The 18,348-nt window shown below is 44.2% G+C and overlaps 1 protein-coding gene across 2 annotated transcripts; it reads left to right on the top strand.

The window, feature by feature from the left end:
- Window positions 1-20: 20 nt before the first annotated feature.
- On the top strand, window positions 21-15,627 carry temp (protein prenyltransferase alpha subunit repeat-containing protein tempura). 2 transcript variants are annotated; one of them, XM_084594054.1, is made up of 7 exons: window positions 21-381; window positions 729-806; window positions 933-1,093; window positions 2,695-2,770; window positions 2,855-2,959; window positions 4,143-4,314; window positions 9,665-15,627. In XM_084594054.1, exons 2-7 carry the CDS (start codon window positions 736-738, stop codon window positions 10,055-10,057), a joined length of 978 nt encoding a protein of 325 aa, XP_084450180.1. In that variant the 5' UTR covers window positions 21-381; window positions 729-735; the 3' UTR covers window positions 10,058-15,627. The 2 variants fall into 2 exon arrangements, with proteins under 2 accessions (XP_084450180.1, XP_084450179.1); XM_084594053.1 differs by having other exon boundaries at window positions 22-381; window positions 723-806.
- Window positions 15,628-18,348: the final 2,721 nt, after the last annotated feature.

The raw sequence follows: 18,348 nt of genomic DNA, 5'->3' as shown, positions 1-18,348 counted from the left end.
CGCGGCTTCACCTTGGCTTCGCTGGATTGCTTGCCGGCTTCGCTGACAACGGCTTCGACACCGGCACGGGACATAAAAACAAAAATAAGCTAGAAAAGGGTAGCAACGGGACTTGAGCCCTTGTTAGCGCTCCAGATTGGTCCAAATTACATTTTATTTGCCTCGCGGGCTCACCGTTGCTGAACATTAGGACGCACTTTACTCAAACCGAAGCCTCGGAATGACTGCGATTGTAGTTTTTTCGCTCGTGGCGTGCATATTGTCCAGGGCTTGCTGCTTGCAAGGCGACCGCGATGTCTCTTTCAGCATGACTCGATGCCTGAGGTTGTGCGAGTGAGAGTCTGTCTTTGCAAGAACAGCTAAGGCAAAAGATCTTCTCAGGTAATGCGCAGTTCCAAATGGCATCGGTGGTATTGGAGTGTTATGTATAGGTAGCCAGTTATCCTATGAAAAGTTGTTGCCAGGTGCGGCTTTCGCGGATGCTTTGTGTGCCACTGTTTAATTTAGTAAATTGAACTTGTTGTTCCCGCATATTCATGCCATCAGTTTTGCTAATAGTTATGGAATTGGTGTCCAGTGATTGTCGACTGCGTGGAGTTTAATCCGAGGAACCGTCTGTCAGTGAACGTCGGCGAAGGCATCACTTGTTCGCGCAGGAACCTCGAGACGGGGACGCTTTCATTAACAGTTCTGTTCCGTTGTCTGCTTTTTCCTTATAACAGAATCAGGACAGCCATGGAGAGCGAATCTTTGGCAGAACGAATTTTGCAAGACCTCGGAAACGTCTTCAAAAAGGAGCCATTCGTGTATGTAGCCTGTTATTCTCTCATCACTGAAATCTACCTACTGCTCGGAGTAGGTTGCTCTGAAAGATACGCATAGTGCTAAATTGCTGCAAGTTGGTGCTAACTGACTGACGATTACGTTCGCAGGAAGGAATTCGACGTAGTACCAGTGAGCAACTCATCTTGTAATCGCAGTCCAGTGGTGTGCGTTGATGGCCATCTGGCTCTTGGAAGCTGGTGTGTTCCCCACGTGTACAGTTACGCATACAATAAGTTGATTGAAGCACGCAACAATATTACAAGGCATGGTGAGTAAGCTGCACCTTTATATGGCGGTTTATTTCCACTTTGAGCCTTACTTTCAGTCATTGTATTAATGTGTTTTGTTCCTCCTCTTCCTCTATTTCATAACACATGAGCTCATGGACTGCCATTGAATGCTAGGAGTTCAAGGCAGCCTTCTCCTTTTTTTTTTCGCATTTTATTTATTTTATTTTGTACATACTGCAGTCTCAGTGAGACTAAGCAGGGGGGCATATTTCTGCTAACATTGAGTAGCATTACAATAATAATATGTGTGCTTTTGCACTGGACATAAGCAGCAAAAGAAGAAATGGAAAACAAGAAGCCATTTCTGCACTGAAAAGGTGATCTTGACATAATCAGAACACAAAGGACCTGCATATACATTTCCACAGACTAAAAGACAACATCAGAAAGGAAAAAACAACAATGAAGATTGCTGTGCAAAACACATATGCAGCGCCTGCTGAAAATCATCAGTAGAGAAAATTTCTGTGGTGCAGGTCATTCCGCTCAATAACAGTACAAAGAAGAAAGGATTACTGACTAAAGTTAAAAGTTGATGAGTAAACAAATTCAGCTTGCAAATATGTAGGGCAACTACAATTGTGAGTTGTTGTTCATTTATCAAAGTTTTTTTCAGTGTCTGGTTACTTGCACTCTGCCATGGTGCCCTAATTCTGTGCCATCAGTTGTGAAAAAAAAAAAAAAAAAAAAAAGATGCCTGAGCTTTGCCTCTTGGCCTATTTGTGTTTCTTTTATGCGCATGTATTGCATTACATTTTCATTTCATTTGTTAATTTGTTCCTTTTTGTGTCGCAGCATTGTCATGCACTTGCATGCACATTGTCCCTGCTGCAAGCTGCCATAGCATTCTAAATCAACTGTTATACACTACTGCAGTCCACAGATCAGTTGTGATAATTGTATGTTGGCCTAGGGTTATCCACATTTAATTCAAACTTGGTCACTGTCTTCAAAGCGCTGTTGCGCCCCACGCAAACATGTATAGCAGCAATGTGACATATCATAACCCGCTTCACTGCATGGCCAGAACTAATGTAACGGCGCCCTGAAGGCAACCACCCTGTTCAGACTAAATGTGGATGACCGTATGTCCAGAGGACAGGCGTTCACCGACAGTGACCATGATGCAGATGTGTCATGCGGGGTGTATTTTGGTATTTCCTCGGGCATGGAGGTTCTACTTAAGGAAGTTATTTACTTATGTCATTCCTCTTTCATGCTGTTGCTAAAGTCGACCTTTCCCTACCGTTTCTTAGCCTTTTTTGGCAGGCTGGCAGGCTGCATAGTGATAGTGCTGCATTTGAGCTCCAGAATTGGACATTTTTCTTCAAATGCTAATGTTCTGCGAAATCTATTTAGTAGCTTTCCCTTGAAGCCATATGCTTGCACTTAAGTAGGTGGTAGGGACTAATTTACATCGTTGGAAGGTTCTCCTGTGTACACAAAGAACAGGTGTAACAGTGTTTGTGACCAGATGCAGGGTCTGGAGCTCCTACTTGGCTTGCTGTTTCAAGATTGAACAGCACACTGTTAGTTCCTCCATTATTGGTTCATGCAGGAATTTGTGTGCACTTTGCAGAGAAAGATGTCATTCTTGGCTGGTCGAGAGTGGTGATTCTCATTAACCCAGATGTCCAATTGGCCTGGAATATCAGGTGGGTGCTTCGTTTCCCACATGCTACCGACTTGTTTGTACTTGAGAGATTTGCTCAGTGACACAAATATTTACTTCCTTCTAGGAAAGAGCTCTTTTTGTGCAAGCAAACAACATTCCAAGAGGAGCTCAAGTTTTCCCAACTTGTCCTGACGCGAAAGCCAAAGTGTTCCGAAGTGTTTTCACACAGGTGAGCTGAGGAATGAACAAAGGAAATTACATTGTGCAGTCACAAAACACTACACCACATCCGTGTCTTTCTGTGAGGTTTGTGCTATCAGTCAGCTGTGTCAAGATGGTAAAAATATTAGATATAATTATTACTTCACGTCTTTTCATGATAATTTGGGAGTAGTCCTGAATCCAGGTTTTTTGGCGATGTCATCTATTTCACTGCGCGTTGCGTTTGATTGCTGTGGCCGCTGTTCCTCTATAATTGATAATATGATTAAATTGCATATGAAGAGCATTTATATTCTTTCACTTGTTCTTTTCCTGTAAAACGTGCAAGCACAAAATACAGGCCACATACTGTTTGTAAGCCATGGGCTCTGAAACTGGGATTTCTGCTTGGTTCTTGGTCAACATACTGAGCATTGATCGGCCAAGAACAATACATCAACCCTCTCAGATTGTATATACATAGTTGTATATATGGTTTACATGGCAAACTTGCATCATTTTTTTTAGTGTGTTATGCGTAGTAGTGTTTCATGACCTCCGAAAAATTTAGTACTCATCATATCTCGATGGGGTTCTTTTTTATATTATGCAGTGATTGCAGAAAGTAATATGCTGTTTTAAAATGATAGCTTTGGCAGCATTTGCTTCAACATAATAAGGCTGAGTGATTTATTGCATTGTCTTATTTTGCCATTGTCTTATGTTTTTCTGACATCACCTTCAGAAGCATATTGCAATTTTGCAGCCATCGTGGACTTACACTCTAAGAAACGATAGTGGACATTTCACAGTTAAAAACTAGCTGGATTCCTTTACATTTACAGTCTGTTCAAGCAGAAATTAGTTTTTTTTTAGTTGCCGCAGGAAGCGTTGTCTTAAATGGCTGTAAATTCTGTGTAACTTTTCCTAGGTAGCTTTATTTTATTTCATTATGCCTCATTCACAGCAACAAGCTGTAAAGCAATTTCAATCATGTAGTCCCATTTTCCTGTTCATACCAATCATTGCTTTCATCCCATCGGCATTGCAGTGAGCTCGGGTGTACTAAAAAGAAAACCTTTATAGAAATGCAATGCTTATTAAAACAAATTTTCAATCCTCTTCAACTTAAGTTGTCGGGAGTTGGCCCTTGTCACCCAAGCTGTGCAGTACTGTTAGCCCTTTTAAAGCTGTGGCGGTGCCTGTTCTAGACGATGGCTGATGCAACACAACCTACGGAGCTACACCACCGATCGCGCCAACAACATTCTACAGGAGGAGCTCAAGGTGTGCCTTATGGCTGCCGAGAAGTATCGGTGCAACTACTACGCCTGGACCTACAGGATATGGCTCATGGACACATTCGTCCATGGCAACCCCCTCGTAAGTGGGCCTATCTTTACTGTTCGTATTGGGACTTGTTTCTTTTGAAACCATAGAAAAAAAAATGATCTATTCAAGTCTCAGAAAAAAATATATATATTATGTAAACTATTGATATGATCTTTCTATAATGCTGCATACATTTTGGAGTGTCATGTGGAAGTAGTGGTTACCATCAATTTCCTGCTGCAGTTGTGACGAGTTTGGTGTACCCAGTCTCCTAATTACGCCAACAAAATGCAGTGAAGCTACATTGGCAAGAAACTAATATGGTAAACTCTCATCGGTTTGGCTTTCAAGGGACCAGAAAAAATGTTTGAAATGAAACGAAAGTTGGAATGGAAAACATTGAACTGTTTGCATCAGAGGAACTTTCTAATGAACACTTGTGGGGTGTTTGTCTGCATTTGAGATGAAACCCAAGTGAGAATGATGTTTCTTTCTAGTTCCTTCAGGTGCTTTACTTTACGCACACTGTCAGGAACATTGAAGAAGTGCTCCGAAATTCTAAATGCCTTCGTTACCCTTTTCACAGTCTTACACTGTAGCTGTGATGCTTCAACAAAACAGCCCCGTCGCGTTTTGAGGATGCTTCACTGCACAGTCCACTCAGCGAAGCATCGCGGTGAAGTGCTCAGTGAGGTCAAACTGCGCGTGAGCAGTTTCAGCCATTTCAGTGTACCAGAAGCAGCTTATCGATGCACAGGAGAGATTTGCATGTAGGCCTTAGAAACAGCCCCACACTATTCCAAATTAAAAAAAAAAAACAAAAAAAAAAGTGACGTGGTATGCAGCATCCGAGACACCGCGACTGGCCAATGCTTGCCGGATCACAGCCTTGTGATCGCTTGAAGTCAGAGGAAAACTGAAACTATGCGGCCGACTTTCTTATTGTCGTCGTGCCTGCTATAGCGTGCATTTTCTGCACATGGACCGTTGTTCCATGCAATTGAAGTTTGGGGAGGTCTATTTCGGTGATCACTGGCTGTGCAGGTAATGCCATGACGCAAGCCCGCCCATCATTCAAATTAACGAGCGTCCACTGCTATAGACTTAGATGGGCGTCGGCCGGGATGGCAACCCTAGTTTGAATTATACAAATTTCCAAATTAACGAGGTTGAAATGAAATATATTTTACTATATTTTCCGTGCTGAAGTCCATCTTGAAAGCGTGCCACGAACAGCATTGCTAAAAACTTTTGTTTTCAGCTCGTCCTTTCTCCGCTCATAGTTCTACGTATAGCATGGCTTAGTTTTTGCTTTTCGAAACTTTTTTTGGTTTATGGTTTGCACGTTTCGTGGCACACTTTGTGGAGGGAGAGGTGGAGTGCGATTTAGTTTCCATCAAAAATGAGAATGTTCCTTCCTTAAAACCTAGGTGATCAAACCTGGATTTATGGGGCTGAAAGAGCTTCGCACCCGGTTGGAGTTGTGGAGAAGCCTCCACATGCTCTGGAGCTTTCCTCGTTGCTGAAATCCTAGCGTAAAGCATTGAAACCCTTGCAAATACTAGATATAAAATAGCGACTAGTGAGAACATTCAGTGAGCATGCGTAGCTGCTAAAGATTGAGCTGAAATTGAAAGGATGCTTATCTTGGGCCACTCGTTGAAGTTCCAGGCTCCTCGTTGCCTTATTTGTTATCTGACTTGAATTTGAAGCTTGTGAAATCGCCTTCAGACTTCTCGCTACTACTGTTATCAATTGTCCAAAATAATATGAAATTGAAGTAGTGGAATCGTGCGAATCACATTGAACACGTAGCGCATCTTGATGCAAGCTCAGGGTCGTTTTTGTTATCATTTGAGTCTACCTTGCTCTGAATTATTATTTCTCCTACATCGCCATGTGCACCAAAATTACAGTATCCACACTATCTGCCTAGCCATGTCTATGTATTCTAACTTGGGGAAATTTGAGTTGAGTGCAGTCGCCGACTGTTTTTTCAGACTTGGCGGGACCCGGAAAATGGTTCGAATAATTGAACTGTCCGAAAAAAATCCATCCACTTAAAAAATCACTTTTCTGCAAAAAATCAGTTTAAAAATTATGAACTTTGCTGCTCCCCATGTTTCATTGATATGTCGATAGCAAGGAGTTATATTATAGCGCAATCTGCTACTGTGATCGACTTCTGCGTGCGGCCCATGCATAATGCGCTCGCATGATTCGATATGGCGGGCGCGGCCGCTAGTGCGCTTGCGCTGGCTGATGCAGATGCGGCAGGTGTGCATGCCACCGGGAAGCATTCAACTCGCTCAAGGCGGTCTCCGTGGGCACTGTGGTGCCCCGTAGAAATGGATCATGCTAAGCTGTAACCGCTATAACCCTCCAGTTGGCCAGTCTTGTTTTGTCATGTCCATGCCACTTCACGACATACTGCGACGTAGTCGATCGGGCCGTGAACGAACTCAGTTTCCAGGAACGACGATAGCCAAGACCGTGAGATGGCACTCGCGAGAAAAAAGCGTGCAGAACAAGAGCCACCATGAATCGCGAATGCTGCGGACCCCCACCTTTCCCCACGGGTGGTGGCGTAGGAGTGGGCCGCAACGGATGGTGCTCACGTTCCATTTTCAATCCGATTGCGCACCCTTTGTAGGCTGCTTCAATGAAAAGGTTGCGCATTCGCTCATTGCTGCTGCCTCAAATAGCGACCATAAACAAAAGGCCAAGCTAGTCCGTCCGAATGATTGTTTCGCCTAACTTTCACTTCTTCCGCGCAAAACCAGTTGTTTGCGAAAACGACGCCTGCTCGCATCTTAGTGATGCTGAAAATATAGGCCTTCAGCCAAAAAACGATCTCCACAGTATTACTTGCGTCAAATTTGGTCTGAAAAATCGAACTTTTGGCACCATAGGGTCCGAAATATTGGTTGTGGCTGCGTGACGGTTCATGAACAAAGTTCGAAATATCGCGCAGATCCGAATTATTGGAGTTTGAAAAATCGGTCGGCTACTGTACGTTATAAAGGGACGAAAAAGCAAATTGCAATCATACCACAGGTTCATATGAAGGTAGCCATTTATTTTTCTCTTCGTATACCACATAGTTATATACTCATGTAAAAAAAATGAGCTGACAAGAACAGCGCAAAATACCCATTTTCTAAATCGGCTTCACGCTCCGAACGAGCTTCTTTCAAGATGACATCACAGCAGAGTCAGAAGCGCACGTGCATGCGCAAAACTAGTGTCTTTCACATGCAGGTGGAGAAGACGCACACAAGTCAGCCTGCCCAATCGGTTAGGTGGAACCGCTTGGAGAGAGCACTGTTGACTATTGTCTCCAGGGCTACCTGCTATGCATTTCTCCCCAGTACATTATCGAGCACAGGCAGAGGCACATTATTTTTATTTACTTTTGGCCTGCCTCACCATAGTATATGTACATTATCGAGTCGAAAAGTGCATTTTATGTCGCACATAAAAAAAGGAGTGCTTTTGTTGCAATATGTGACCTGGTCAAACCTGAAATCTTGAAACCTGTTGAAAGCCCCAGTTTTAACTCTAGTTAATAGCTCTGAAAATGTTGCCCAACTTTTACTCTCAGGACTGGAAAAATAAAAACGTGAAAATAAGAGCTCCAAATATAAGTAGTGAGAAGAATGGGCCTATTTGTTTACTGAGTATTAACCACAGGTATGGACTGGGGGACAGGAATTCTCAAGAGAATACAGTAAGAATTGGGTTGAAATATATTTGTAGGCACATTTAAGCGGGATTCACATGGGGGATTCTGACGAGGATGGATGTGGAAAGGAGGTGTACGATGTCACGGGCTGGGCAAACTCGCCCCCGCTCCCGAACTCACACATTCACACGGGCGATGAAGAGATGTCGACTGTTTCAAGCCGCACACAGCAGGAGAGGAACAGAGGAGTACAGAAGACAGCCGTTTCTGACCTGGTAACGTTTCTTTACCAGTCAAGGAAACAAGTTTAGTGAAAAAAAACAAGCAAAATTAAATAAACAAACTTCTCCAAAATGGAAGGGACCCGGGGAAGAAGGGTCCAATACAAAAGGCCCGGGTGGGGTAGATCTTAACTGCTCGCACCTCGCGGCACGCTTCTTTTTCCCTCTCGGGGGGGGGGGGGGGGGGGGGGGGACTCGGGGAGCATTTGTACCGGCCGGCTGAGATGTCCCCCAGCCCGGAGACAGTGGCCGGCGGCGGAAAACCGGAAGCTGCTACGCCCAGCAGCCTTTCGAAGGCGTCACGTCAGCACAGTTGCCCTCGCTTAGAGAGGGATTTGAGCGCTCGTGTGAACGCCGCTTATGCGAGTGGGTTGTTTACGCGAAGTAAATACGGTAAATTTACCGTAATGGGTTCTTTTCAGTTTTTTCGAGGCCCTTTTGATAATTTGAACGTACAATAATTCGTACGTTTTTGCGGTTCCGGGAAGTTCGAATTAACAAACACTTACTGTATGTACAACATCCTAACTGTGATCCTTCAAAATAAAAGGAGCAGTGGAATCTCATTAATTTGAACTCGTAACTTGAATGTCTTCATTTAAGTGATTATTTGGACCTTTTGAGCATTAGAAAAGATTTTCATCAAATTTATTCCCGCATAGTTTGAATGTTGTAGATGACGCAGGCCAAAAACAGATGAAGGACAAAAAGAAGGAAACCACAAAAACAAGCACTTGTCTTTGTGGCCTTCTTCCTTTTGTTCATCTTTTTCTGGGCTGTACAGTCTTGTGAGCCATTACTTACTTGCCCAGCCATCCAGCCATCTTTAATATTTTGAAAAAACCCTTTATGCCGCTTTAAGCGTATTCACGATGTCTATACTGAAAAGGACTTCGTGATTGACATTCCGAAGGGAATGGCAGCTTTCGGCATCGATGAGAAAAAACTTTGTTGATGTGCGCAGCTTATCTGAGACACTGACCAATGATTGCTGCACCTTGAGTTGTACCCTCCTGATGTCGCCTTTTGCAACATGTCTGTTTCAGTTGCATAGATACCACCCCAGCTTCTGCAGAGTCTATAAAGCCAACCAGTTGCACTTTGATTGCATTTGTGATACCTCAGGCTGGTGCAGGCTAGAGCCAATCTGTGATGTCATCGACGCAACAGAAGTGGACATTTCGCAAAAGGTGACATTGCGAGAATGGCCCCCTTGTATATGTATAAGAGCTGCATTTTAAGCGAAAGTAGTGTCTTTGTTGTTGAAGCAGCATAATCTGTTAGTTCAGGCCAACTTCAATTTGCCCTCGGTGTTCTGTAGGCAAGCACCACACTGGGAAGCAACTGCCTATGGGCAAGCTTCTCAGTAACTAGCATGAGGAGTTGCTCTTTGCAGTGGAAAAAGTCTCGGCAGAGTGCGGGAAAATTTGCGCAGATGCTGGAGTCCGAGATTCAGCTGACGCGAGAGTGGGTCCGCAGCCACGTGTCTGACTGCAGTGGATTTCACTACCGGCAGTACCTGCTGCGTCGTGTCGGGAGCATTCCGTTGCTGTCCAAAGAACTAGCCCTGTGCGAGGAGCTGTGCCTCGCGTTTCCGGGTCACGAGGCCATTTGGATGCACCGGCGCTTTAGCCTGTGGCAGCTGCACCCATCACCCGCCAATGGGGAGACACAGGCCAAGAAGGCCCGCGGTGCCAGCAACTGGGCCGAAGCCGAGGAGGCGTTCCTGCAGCGAGCGTCGGGGTGCGGCGAGTGGCAGGACGTGTTGGTGTCGCGCCACGTCCGGTGGCTACGCAGCGTCCTGGGCTGGACGGGGACGGCACCATGATAGCATTGCTTGTCACACATGCTGGCCGAGAAACAGCTGTGATTTGCCGTCTCAGGAGAGGCTCCTGGAGTAGTCAAGAAGATGAAGCGCGCAAACAAGAGCATCCCAGAGCTCGTGCTGTCGTGCCAAAGAATGTGCACAGTGGCCGGGTGTGCGGGGACAGTCTATCGGATGCACCTTAGTCACAGCACTACCTGACTTTTGTGGCTCGGAAAAAGATTGGTGGTGCTGCTTGTGTGAGTCTCTGTCAAATAAGTTTGTACCACCTAACGAACAATATGTCTGCATGCATTGAAGTTATCTGCTAGATATCGCTAACTGTGAAGTTTTAGCTTGCATGTGCTTGTGCACATGGAACTTAACTGATGTGATTTCTTGATCCAGGACATCATTCCGTGACACACATTCGTCTCAATATGCCAAACCAGTCTGTAAGCTTACGCTCGTATTCACAAAACGCGCCTCGACTCGAAGCTCCACCTCCACTTCGTGGAGTGGAGAAAACAGCCGCTCCTGCACTCCAGGGTCGATTCGGATTCATGAATGCCCCTCGGTGTTTCCTCCGACAAGGTCTCCTCAAGAATACCTCCTCCACTCGAACCAGCGCAAAAGGTGTATGGAGACAAAATTAGGTCCAAAAACTGTGTGCTGCCATGTGTAACACACTAATTTTTTCATGTCTTAATCTTCTTAAATCAATCTTAAAGCAGTCTTATGGCTGAAAATGCTTTTGCGTCTGGCAACAGTCAAGCTGGTGACACAGAGTTTATGTAAAACATGACATAGGCTTTATGAAAGATTTTGATTTCTTGGGTTTATTTATTCTTAACCCTGCACCTTCACCAAGATTATATTGAGCTTTATTGTAAGGCGAGCTCGCTTGCTAGGGCTAGGTCGAGGCTTGCAGGTAAGGCGCTCGCAAGGTAGGCGCTGGCTCGAACAACTAGTGCTCGCGTCTCGTGCCGGCGTCAAGTCGTCATCTTTAAAATTTGGGTTTGCTCTGAAGTCTGTTACTCTCATCCTTTGCCTTCGTAGGGCTCGAGAGCGAGGGGTGAAAACATGTGTGCTGCTTGGCAGTGCATTGCAGCGTATGCACACCTAATTCGACTCTCCAGAAGCAAAGGCTGCTTGTGGTTTCCAAACAAGTTGGGAGCCGTAATTAAAAATGTGCTTGAAAATCCATGCCCTTCACTGACCACAAATATCCCTCTGTAGGACAACCAAAGCACCGCGTTCCCTCGACAGCACTACGTACCATAAGACATACTACGTAGTATGTCGAAAGACATACTACGTACCATAAGGCCACAGGCAAGCCATTAATGCGTGGGCTGCAGCACAGATGTCTGACAGCTACATCGTGCCTCCGGTGCCCCACAGTTTAGTGCATGCAACACGCTGTTCCCCCACAAGTTCGCCGCCATTTGCGGAAGCCATCATGCAGGGCAAGCCACTGAAAGAGCGTTCTGCTGCCGCCGCTTGAGTCCAGTGATGAGCAAGCTCACCATTAGCCATCAAATGCGCGCATCAACTCTCCACTCGGTAGGCTTCAAAATGTTAAATTATCCAGTAACGCCTTTAAATGTGCCCACGCTGCAGAAGTGTAATGCGATGATCAACTATACAGCACTGGTGTCGGCGGCTGATCACGGTTATCCATGCTCGGTGTTAGTGGCATGGATGGCAGGAGGCTAGCCATAGCCACAACTGTAAGACGATAATGGGCCAGAAGTTCCGGGTTGCTGTCGCTTTCAGTCGATGCTATAGAGAAAGGTTCGGTGCATCCTCGTCGTATCTACTTTCATGAAAAGCCTGGTATACCAGTAGAGCGAAATCCACACAGCAAGTGAGCGATGCGACATCCGCCTTGTTTACGAGTGCAATGGCAGTCGAAGAGTGGTCAAGGTAGCGTTGTTGTGGACTCTAGATTCTCGAGAAAACTCGAGTTTTTTCCGCTGCTGGTGGAGCCATTCGAGTGGAGGTTGCTTTCTGAAACAAAAACAGGTATGGAGGACCGCTTAGAGTAGAAGTTCGAGTGAAGGCGTGCCCGTGAATATGGCGGTAAATGTGGCTGAAAAGCCTTATCGCAGGTGAAGTCTTGTGTGTCACCTTAATCTTGTCAAAGCCTCTGGTCAGAGAAAGTCTTTGCAGTGCAGAATGGGAATTGGCACCTGCAGGGATGTGGTGCAGTTACAGAATTGGCATTAGCAAGACACAATGAGCACGGAAAAAAATTAGCACATTAGAAGCAATGCCTGATCCAGTTTATGCAAGAATCCAGGTGTTAAGGTTTTGGTGTCAGTGGCAGCGTATCAGCGCCAGAGACTAGCAGGTTTTACATGCAAGGAAATGAGAAATTAAAGGCGATAACATCCAGATTGCAGCACGAGAGGCTGAATGCTTAGCATGCAGAAAGTAGCTGTAGCATAAGTGTTGCAGTTTGAAGCACTGTAAAGTCTCGAATTCTGCTCTCAGCTATGAAAGTATTAAATGAAGTGTACGCAGCTCATTCGGTCAAAAGGGCGTCGCTCAAGTTGGAGGCTAGTTTCGAATAGGGAAACGACGACATGTGTGCCTCAAGTAAGGGTAGATGTCTACTGAGAATTGAAGTGGATATTGCACCTTCCTGTCCCTAAAAACTAACTTAAACAAATAATATAAATTATGAAATTATTTGCAGAATGAAAAGGCAACATCAAAGCCGCTATTATGGCTGCACTTAAGGCGAAGCATGAATTGCTGCAAAGCTGCAATCGTCCTCTGCTTGACGGATGTGAAAGGCATGAACGCATGTAAGCATCTGGCTAGCAACACTGCAGGCTGTAGTATCTTTTATGGTGCTGTTGGCAAGTGCAAGATAAGAATGTATGTTTGTGCGAGGCGAAACCTCTAACCTTGGCACTAGCGCTTGACATGCCACTATCAGTCATTTGTTTAGTGCATCGACACCTGCCTGCTACCATCTCTGTGGGCACTGCTTGGCAATGGGGAGTTCAGTATATCTGTTTTGTGGACAACCTTGTTCTGTATATAAAGTAAAAACTGCAGTGTTTGTTGAAAATATTCATGAAGAATTCAATGTAGCCAGTAATTTGTAATATATTTGTTTGTTGTGTTGAAGTTCAACTGTTATACAGCTCATCGTGAGAGGTGGTCAGGAGATTTTCTTTGGTTTTGCCTCATGGATGGACCTTTGCAGGAAGTATTTATGTGTGGACGCTTCATTTGACTGCAGAGGCAATTTATCATTTAGGCATCAGGGGCAGAAAAAATGCATGTCAAAGTTAGTGGAAATTGTTTTCCTTTTTAACCCTCGGATTCTCACATTGATATGGTGCTCCTTCAAGCATCGATGGTGCTGTGTCATTAGTAGGTGATGTAGTTTTATAGAGTTTTGTTGAAAGTTCAGCGTTGCAGATTTTGGAACAGCATAGATAGACATTTGCACGCATATTTTTGTTTGCAATCCAGTGTTCTGCATTTATCATCTGAACAAACATGGCTTGGTGCCATCTTTCTTAAAGGTGTTCTTTGCCTCTTTTGCCAGCGAGTTCTTATTACTCCCAGAAGACATGAGGCTAGCTTGCGTATGTGATATTCATATCATGCTGCATTAATTTAAGGTTCCAGAGTTTTTAATGTTTTGCAATCTCTCCAAGCATTAGAGTGGCACTGAGGACAACTCTATGCAATTATTTCTTGTTTTAAAAATTTATTTTCTGCCTCTTTCTAGGCATGTCAGAGTTTGTCTATCATCGAAAAGAATTATTTATCGACTAGGAAAGTGGATTTAAATATTTTCTTGGTGGTCAATTTTAATCTGTGGTGCCCTTGCCAAAAGGGACAGGTTGCAGCTGTGTTAAGGTGACTCTCAGTGTTGATGTAACATACATTGTTGGTGGAGCGATACTAAGTGAGTTATGATGGCGATCCATGCCCGAAAATTGGTGTTCATGCACACATTCTACTTTGGAACCAGTCAGTTATGGCAGCACAAGTATAGTTCAATTTCATTCTTGTCTTTCCAAACTTACAAAAACTTCGTCTTGCTTAAGAGTGGTTTCTTTTCGATGCAAGTCCACTTCAGTTTGCCCTCTGCATCTGTTCAATCTCTCAGAATTCTAAATGCAAGTATAAAGGATGCAGGGTCATTCATGATGTTTGATAAAAGTGTGCAATGCTTCATCATTTGTAAGGTTGGAACTGGATGTCCTCGATGGCAGTTTGTTTTGGCCCATTTGGATCTAAATATAGCTGACCTGTTGCTATGCCAGTGTAAGTGCCACTTACACGATAGTGGTTTCCTTGGCAGACTAAGGGCTTCAGCAGAATTACTGTAGATGTAGGCATACCCACAGTGCACAACTATTGAGTTTTGCTAGACCTTGCAAGGTTTGTACCTGACGGTTTGTCAGGTGTCACCGTCCATTTGGCTCATACCAAAGTCTCTAGTTGCCCTTTGGCCTTTTCCTTCCCAAGATCGCAGCAGCATTCATGCCATGCTGCTTTATTACTTACGTAAGTAATAAAATAATGAGTGAGCTCTTATGTAAGAGTACTTGTATGCAGCTTCAACTTGTCTAGAACTTATTATTACTTAGTGGTCTCGAGACCCCACAAAAGTAGTATACAGGTGTTGCAGTCATTTCAGCATCACTCAGTTACAAATTGCACAAAACACTTACATTGCCTCAGTTTGTTTTTTAGTAGTCCTTTGTACAAACTCCCCATATGTTTTGTTTCATGGGGGTCTGTACACTGGCACTTTGCAGCAAGACCCTTGCTGCATGAGTCATTTCACCTGTGCGACATGGCAGCTTTGGCCTCTTTTAACGATGGGCTGATGGACTTCAGAGTTCCTTTTTCATTGTCATTGTGACGCTACAGTTAGTAAGGCATGCACAGTCTCTTGTGTCATCTCTTTTGTGTATAAACCCTTCTGTGCATTGATGTACGGTTTTAAAACTTCTTAGTTTGAATTGTGTGCAAGACGTTTGGTCAATGGTTCCTTGCAGTTTGCCTGAATATGCATTGATAGCTTGAGCTGATTTTCTCGCAGCAGTATGTATGTTTACTCCGAAGCACCTGGTAGTAGTGTTGACACCACGAGTGCAGTAGTGATAATGCTGTATAGTTGGTTGTCAGGCTTTGAAGAGCTTTGTTGGCAACAAACAGGACCTCGCTACAACGGAAGGCACAGAATGTGGATCCAGTCACAGCGTGAGGAAGCTTGAAAAATTATGTGCCAGAAAAAAGAAAAATCTTGTTTGGGACATTCTCATTATTACTATAAAGACATTTTACGCTTGCTTTTGTGGCTGTTACTCGAGCACACTGCACTTGGTTATGTACAGTGTGGTCCATCCGATAAAAAAAGGGGTTTCATTCAAGCAATACACGGTCAGTTAGAAGTTAAACTTTCAGCAGAAGAGTTCTATTTACCATGTGTGTGCACAGTACAAAATGGTTGTACTTATCTGTTGTTGACCTAGCTGTATATTTTTACTTGATACACTGTGACAACGGAGCCTATCAGTCTTGTTAAAATAAAAACAATGTTTTTACCTGTATGTCATCTGCTTCTCTGTCCTTGCTGTCACCAAATTGAAGATTAGTTCGACATGTACATACTACAAATAGTGCATAGTGCACGAAGAATGTGGTGACCATCGGCTTCATGTCAAATTGCTGCCCGAGATCATGTCATGGTATGTCGTGGTAACTTTTCTTGTAATGGTTTGCAGCAACTAGGGAATGGCTTCTCCTGAAGACGAATTCTAACATGCCATTGGCCAGTGTGTTGAGCGTTTGCTGAAGTCTGATTGGGGATATTACCAATTGCACACACTGCTATATAGACCCTTGCTCCAAAGTGTACAGCATTTCGAGTATTTAATGAAAAAATTTGGCCCTTTGCCATTACCCGCTCCCCTTTGTTTGGCACCTTTTATTTTTCTGAAGGAACTGCATTCAACCTGCAAGTGGCGGCGATCCAATCGGTCTCCATGTTTTGGCCAGTAAAGTTGGAATTGGTGCACGTTTGAGCAGCTTTCAGTAATGTGTCACGTACACTGTATAAACAGGCTGTGGTAGCATGCGCATGCTGCCGGTGCCCTGTCACTTTTTCTGTTTCCACATGTGACTATCTGCTATGCCTTTTCTCTGGTGTCCAAGAATTGTTAAAATTTACCCAGCTGTTTAATTCTGTGCGTAATTCACGCATTTAGTTGTTATGCACGTAATGTGATGGGCATCTTGATGGAGCACCGGACATAGCTTTCGAAGAATAGGTCGGAGCAGATGGCGAATAGCGGATCAGGAAAAGGATTCCTTTCTGCTCGTGGTCTCCACCCTGCCCTTACTAATAGACCTTGGCGCTGGCTAGCAAGATATCCGAAATTGTCAAGCGTGCCTGTAAAGCGTGCACCACAACATGCAACAATGCACTGTGGCGAAGCAGTACAAAAGAATGCTGTGGGCTAGCGCAGAAGTGCAACAGCTGCGCCATAAGCGTGAAATGTGTTAAATTTTCTAAGCTGCGCCAAAGATGTCCAACTAGATGCAAATAGAAAGACAAAACACATGCTATCTGTCCGTGTTTCTAGCGCTGTTTTAACATAATGTCCAACCAACTTGCCCAACAAGCCACCTTGCTTAGACGCAACACTGCAATACTCGGGGACAACGTTCGGCCGCCGTGGTATGGCCAGCCACGAAGTTTCAGGCACTGCAGCGTGCGTTGCTGGCCTTTTAGTTTTGTTTTGAGGTAGCGTCACGCCGTTTCAACGCTTACTCATATTCTTCTCTCCTGCATCATCTACGTGCTTCCTCCGATTTCCGCGTATGCTGAACCATTGCGGTTTGAAGATGCTTCACTGCACGAGTCACAGTCCGTGCGGTGAAGCATTCTCATAACGTAAAAGGACCGTTTGTAACGTGGCGCCACTGCTACTGCGTCGCACTGCGAAAAGTGCCGTGGTGGTACTTGTGATTTTGGAGTAATACTTCAGCGCGTTGTTTTAAGCGCCGCGTGCTTTTAGTGGATGTATATCTTGTTTTTTTCTTTTTTTTTTCTCTCTCTTTTTTTTTGCGGCTGTTGGAAGTTTTTCGATATTTTGTGGAGCCATTCATGTGCAGCAAGGTTGCTTTTATGCTGTCTCGTTGATAGCCTCACTTTCCCTTCGTCAGGTGGTTTAGGAGGTGCCTCAGTTATGACTTCTATGTGCTAATATAACTTGCGGTGGTATTCTTGAAATCTATTTCGGGCGTCGGCAGGCCGGCAAACGCGCTGCAGCCTTTGATTTTGAACTCCATAACGCTGCAGTGGAGCCCAACATTGGCAAAACTAACATTTATAGATGTTAGAACATAGAAATACTATAAAGTCTGCTCTGTGCACGAAACATGTAACCTAACATCCGGAGTCATCGCCAGCCCCTAGACGGCGTAAATAAAGGCCCGAAGACGCGCTCGCTCGTCAGTTTTCTTTGCTTACAATTCTCCTTCTTCTCTGCCTTCAGAATTTGTCGTTTTGCCTTTTGGACGCTTATTTTTTTCTTTTCGTCTTTTTTTCTGTTTCTGTTTGAATGAACAATTTGTTTTTTTTTTTTGTTTTGTTTTTATATTGCGCTCGATTTTGGGCACAGGCTGATCGCAGTCACGGCTTCGAATTGGGCTCTTTGGAGCTGCCTTCGTACGACACAAGCTGTGGATTTCGCAGACAATAAAACGTCGTTTTATGAGCCTTGAGAGCAAGATAAGACCCCGTGATTAAGATTGTCAAACTGCGCTAGATGCAAAATAAATTTATATTCTCTAGGGTTTTTTTTTTTTTTTTTTTTCATTTTTATTCGATCCCTGAAGTCTGAAGAATTAACCTCATTGGTTCTATGGCTCACATTCTTTTGATAGCATCCCTTGCAGTACAAGATGCTTATTTACAAAAATATGTGCGCGCCGCCGGTGAAATGTGGCCCATGCTAGATTGCCTTTAGATCACATTCATACGGTCCGATATTCATATCTCTTTGTGCCAAAAGTAAGATGGCTTCCCTATTTAACGGCTCGAAAATTTGAATTCGGTCTGCGAATTGTAGTTTTTATATATTTTTTTATTCCTGTAAGCTGCTCCATGTATGGATTTTATTGCTGATAACTAAGATTTTGCTTTAAAAGCGTTAATTGTTGGGTTAGTGGTGACCAGTCTTAAAGTTCATCTTGTTTAGCGCAGGACAGGACATACAGTAAGAAGACACGTACACCACGGGGAGCGCCTGTGGCGTACGTGTCTT

Source organism: Amblyomma maculatum, chromosome 2 (assembly GCF_055883805.1).
Source record: "Amblyomma maculatum isolate TAMU_Amacu chromosome 2, ASM5588380v1, whole genome shotgun sequence".
Lineage (NCBI taxonomy): Eukaryota > Metazoa > Arthropoda > Arachnida > Ixodida > Ixodidae > Amblyomma > Amblyomma maculatum.
The sequence above is the reverse complement of the archived record's forward strand: the minus strand, read 5'-3'. Positions and strand labels throughout refer to the sequence as shown.

Excerpts from the sequence above, each read along its gene's own strand:
- temp (XM_084594054.1), top strand. The coding sequence starts at position 736 with ATGGAGAGCGAATCTTTGGCAGAACGAATTTTGCAAGACCTCGGAAAC. Across the intron at positions 2,771-2,854 it reads CAATTGGCCTGGAATATCAG|GAAAGAGCTCTTTTTGTGCA; the intron begins GTGGGTGCTTCG and ends ACTTCCTTCTAG. Across the intron at positions 4,315-9,664 it reads TCGTCCATGGCAACCCCCTC|ATGCTGGAGTCCGAGATTCA; the intron begins GTAAGTGGGCCT and ends AAATTTGCGCAG.